The sequence below is a fragment of the Salarias fasciatus genome, chromosome 13 (assembly GCF_902148845.1).
Source record: "Salarias fasciatus chromosome 13, fSalaFa1.1, whole genome shotgun sequence".
NCBI lineage: Eukaryota > Metazoa > Chordata > Actinopteri > Blenniiformes > Blenniidae > Salarias > Salarias fasciatus.
Window position 1 is genome coordinate 28,554,867 of NC_043757.1, and position 5,000 is coordinate 28,559,866.

The 5,000-nt window shown below is 55.1% G+C and overlaps 1 protein-coding gene across 1 annotated transcript in view; it reads left to right on the forward strand.

Moving 5' to 3' along the window:
* The first annotated feature begins 328 nt into the window (after positions 1-328).
* Positions 329-5,000, forward strand: part of eno4 (enolase 4) — a 10,084-nt gene continuing 5,412 nt past the window's right edge. The window contains exons 1-5 of the mRNA XM_030107416.1: positions 329-496; positions 1,490-1,618; positions 2,071-2,240; positions 2,938-3,080; positions 4,928-5,000. The exon at positions 4,928-5,000 is cut by the window's right edge and continues 97 nt beyond it. Of these exons, the coding sequence (XP_029963276.1) occupies positions 329-496; positions 1,490-1,618; positions 2,071-2,240; positions 2,938-3,080; positions 4,928-5,000 (683 nt within the window). The remainder of the gene's footprint in view (positions 497-1,489; positions 1,619-2,070; positions 2,241-2,937; positions 3,081-4,927) is intronic.

Consider the following 5,000-nt stretch of genomic DNA (forward strand, 5'->3'; position numbering starts at 1 on the left):
ATTTTATTTAACGTTCAGAGAAACAAGGATCTTCAGAAAAAATGTCCGCTTTTTGAGATTCTGTCTCAAAACCGCCACAACTCAGAGAGACAGTAATAATTCCGCCAGAGGCGTCTGACATCTCAGGCAGCGATATTCTGATGTAAAGATCAGAACTTCCCCTGTAGTTCTGAGGGAGGAGGTTTAAAGACGCGCTGTGGCGGAGTTCTGAGAGGGAGGAGGAGGATCATCCGCCGCCGCTCTGATTTCCTGCACTGCCGCCGGCTCCTGAACGCACCGTCTCCATGGTAACAGACAACAGAAGCAGGACGGAGCTGAACCCGGAACCATGAGCCACCGGGACCTCCCGAACCGGCTCTCTGCCGACCAGCTGGACCTGCACCGCAGGAGGAGCGCCGCCGCCGAGTTCTACCGGGTCCACAGAGTCCCGGAGCTGCTGGAGACCGTCCTGGACCAGATGTTCCAGCTGCAGCCCGCAGACCTGCACGGATACCTGGTACGAGGAGCTGGGATCAGAGCTGGGATCAGATCTAGGATCAGAGCTGGGATCAGATCTGGGATAATCTGGGATCAGATCTGGGATCAGCGCTGGGATCAGAGCTGGGATCAGATCTGGGATCATCTGGGATCAGATCTGGGATCCAAGCTGGGATCAGATCTGGGATCAGAGCTGGGATCAGAGCTGGGATCAGATCTGGGATCAGAGCTGGGATCAGAGCTGGGATCAGAGCTGGGATCAGATCTGGGATCAGATCTGGGATCGATCTGGGATCAGAGCTGGGATCAGAGCTGGGATCAGATCTGGGATCAGATCTGGGATCAGATCTGGGATCGATCTGGGATCAGAGCTGGGATCAGATCTGGGATCAGATCTGGGATCAGAGCTGGGATCAGATCTGGGATCAGATCTGGGATCAGATCTGGGATCGATCTGGGATCAGATCTGGGATCAGATCTGGGATCAGATCTGGGATCAGATCTGGGATCAGATCTGGGATGTATCAAGTATTAATCTTCACTTCAATACTTAGTGATGTAACTTGTTATCAGTTGGTGTGTCTGCCTCATCCCTCCTTCGTTCCATCTGTCCATCTCTTTGTCCCTCCATCCTTTCTTTGTTTGATAGCTCCTTCCCTCATCCCTCCTTCCCTCCATCCTTCCTTCCCTCCATCCCTCCTTCCCTCCATCCCTCATCCCTCCATCCCTCCTTCCCTCCTCCCCTCCGTCTCTCCATCCGTCCCTCTGGTCTCAGTCTCTCACTTCCTGTCTCGTTCCTCTCGTCTCGGTGCTTCTTGTTCCCTCTGTGTGAAGCAGTTGCCTGACTGCTCTGAATGCTCACCTGAACTGTAACGAGCCAGGAGGACCTCAATGAAGCGCAGTGTGTGTGTGTGTGTGTGTGTGTGTGTGTGTGTGTGTGTGTGTGTGTGTGTCCTTGGTGAACGAGGACAGCAGTCCTTGAGTGTAAAAACAGAGCTGTGTGTCTCTGCAGGCGGAGCACTTCCTGCAGCTGTCCTCGCCCCCGAGGATCAGCCGTCTGAGGGGGACGGAGGTCTTCGACGCCGCGGGACGGCTGTCCGTCCAGGCACACGTCTCCTGCATCGTCTGCAACAACGAGAAGGTAGGACGGGTTTGTCCTCACAGCGCTCTGCAGCAGGCTGGACGAGACGGACTCGGTGTCCACCCGCAGGACGCCTGCTTCACAGAGACGAGTGTGAAGCTGCAGCTGCAGACAGACAGAAAACACACCGTGACCTTTGACACTTTACAGTTTGACAGAAGGCGGATCAATGCGATGTGACACCATGAATGGAGGTCAGGGGGAGGTCAGGGGGAGGTCATGATGAGGTCATGTTGAGGTCATGTTGAGGTCATGTTGAGGTCAGGCAGGGCCTCCAGGGCAGCTCTCTCAGTCTTTAGAGTTTCTTAGCGCCGGGTGTGAGCTGGACCGAGGTGGGGACTGATCTGTCTGATCTGTCTCAGCAGGAGACGTGAGGAAGAGGTGGCGTGAGAGGATGAGGAGGAAGACGATACAGACGTCCCCTCATGTGTCCTCCTTGTGTTGGTCTGCAGAGGATGTCCTCAGCGGCTGTGTCCAGCTGTGTGGCCGGTCAGGAGACGTCGGGGGACAGGAGGAGGGTTGACCATGTGAGGACCGCCGTCCAGTGGATCAACGGGCCGCTCAGCGACTTGCTGCGGGGACAAAACCCCTGCGACCAATCAGACGTGGACCGCAAGCTCAGGTGAACCGCAGTCCGTCCACGGGCAGGACAGCCGCGGCAGAGTGTCTCTCAGACAGACAGTCAGAGTGCGGTGTAGTGTCCCGGTGGTTTGTGTATTGCTGACCTTGTGTTGACCTTGTACCGGGGTCGTTCAGAGGTCAGCCAGTCTGTTGTCACATCAGATCATGCAGACGCTGCGTGTCTGGCCTGGGGGACAGGACGAGACACTCCCCCCAGGGAAAGCTGTCCTCTGGGATGATACCGAGTGATGGTTCAGTGACCAGCAGGAAGGACGGCGCTCCCCGAGGACACGCCGTGTTCCTGTCCCTCACGTCAGGAGAGGACGGGACAGAACAGGACAGGACAGGACGGGATGGGATGGGACAGGACAGCATGGGACGAGACGGGACAGGACATTACGGGACGGGACAGGACAGGACAGGACAGGACAGGACATGACGGGACGGGACAGGACTGGACGGGACGAGACGGGACGGGACGGGACGGGACAGGACATGACGGGACGGGACGGGACGGGACGGGACGGGACGGGACGGGACGGGACGAGACGGGACGGGACGGGACTGGACTGGACAGGACGAGACGGGACGTGACGGGACGGGGCAGGACATGACAGGACAGGACATGACGGGACGGGACAGGACGGGGCGTCTCTGGGACAGTCAGACAGCAGTAACTCAGCGTTGTGGCGGTGCAGGGCTTTCTTCAGGGCTGGACTGGAGGAGCAGGAGGAGCTCCGGAACCTGAAGCGTCCGGACAGCGGCTCCCCCGAACAGCCCGACACGCTGCCTCCGTCCCCGCCGTCCACACTCAGGACAAGCAAGAGGAGTGCAGATCGAGGTATGTCCACTTTGCCCTGGACGGGAGACGGGGTCTGACCCGTCCTGAATCAGGAGCCGTCCTCCCCTCGCCACAGGACTTCCACTCATTAATGGGCCGAGTTTACCGAGCAGCGCATCCTGCAGCTCTCTGGACTTCTCTGAAAGACGTGACGTGGACCAGTCTGCCCAGCGTCTGTCCATGTTTCCAGTTTGATTTGTACAATAAATCTGCCAACACACTCATCGCATGTGGTGAAAACACCGAAGCGGTGGAGACAGGCTTCTTTTGACGGCGCCGTCATTAGGCAGCTTTCACCTCTTCGTCATGACGAGCTTTCACATGGAGACGGAGAAAAGAGCTTCTCCTTTCATCACATGGATTTGTTTCATTTTAACTGTCTTTTTAATCAGACTGGGATTCAGTACGAGTTACTTAATGACTGAAAAAAACAATGTGTTGAAATAATTAATGACAGCACCGAACAGAGAGAAGCTAAGCTAGCTTCAGCAGTTAGCGCATGAAACAGAAGAAAGTTTGCCTTTTGAGAATCTAAGCCTCTGTTTGATTCAGCCCTGCAGGGAGAATGACCCCTGACCCCCGCTGTCCTGCTTTGGACAACAGTTTTCATTTCAGTACAAACATGTGAAATTTAAATATGAAGCACTTTAAACTCAGAGCTGTTCAATCCACCACGATCCAGACAGCAGCTTACTGATCAGCTGAAAAAATAATGTGTGTGTGTGTGTGTGTGTGTGTGTGTGTGTGTGTGTGTGTGTGTGTGTGTGTGTGTGTGTGGCATCGATCAACATCTGATCGTGTTCAAAAGGTTGTTTTTTCAGAACTAACTGTATATTTTGGGTCGTCCGAACACGAGCGAGAAAAGACCAGGGAGCATCAGGAGCCGGGGATTTACAGGTCCTCTGGAAACAGTCACAGAGTCCTGGAGCTGATGGTGGAGACAGCAGGACAGACAGGACACAGGTCAACCCTGGTCCAATCCTGGTCCTATCCCAGTCCAGTCTCGGTCCAATCCTGGTCCAACCCTAGTCCAATGCTGGTACAATCCCAACCCAGTCCTAGTCCAACCCTGGTCCAATCTCAGTCCAACCCTGGTCCAATCCTGGTTCAATCCCAGTCCAATCTCAGTCTAATCCCAGTCCCATCCTGGTCCAGTCGTAGTCCAATCACAATCCAATCCTCATCCAATCCTGATCCAATCCTATTCGAATCCCAGTCCAATTCCATTGCAGTCCTAATCCAATCCTAGTCCAATCCCAGTCCAATCCTGGTCCAATCCTTGTCCAAACCCAGTCCAATCCTGGTCCAATCGCAGTCCAATCCTGGTCAAATCCTATCCAACCCTGGTTCAATCCGGCTGTAATCATGGTCGACTCCTGTCCAACCCTGGTTCAACCCCAGTCGAATCCTAGTGCAACCATGGTCCCACCCTTTTTCAATCCTAGTCCAACCCCAGTTCAACCCTGGTCCATCGCTAGACCATCCTGGTTCCAACCCTGGTCCAATCCAGTGTAACTGTGATCCATTCCTAGGCCACTTCTGGTCCATCCTCGGTCTGTCCCCGGCCTATCCAAGGTCCATACCCAGTCTGGAAATGGTCCGGCCCCAGTCTGTACCTGGCCCATCTCACCTCTGCTCCACATCCATCGACAGTCTGTCCCTGGTCCATCCGCTCTCCTCTCCAGTACACCCCCAGTTCATCCCGGTCCATTAGTGGTCCAACCCTGGTCCAACTGTTCCACAAAGAAATATCTAAACTCAAACCGAGGTATCCCTGCTCTGACGTGGCAGTGCTAACCACTACACCACTACAGCTCCACTTAGTGTCCTGTTTTCTCACACTGAAGGGAAAAAGATCAACCCCTCCGAGAAGCCGGTTCCCCCGGCAGAGCCAGCAGAACCCGAGCTGTGTGGCAGCAC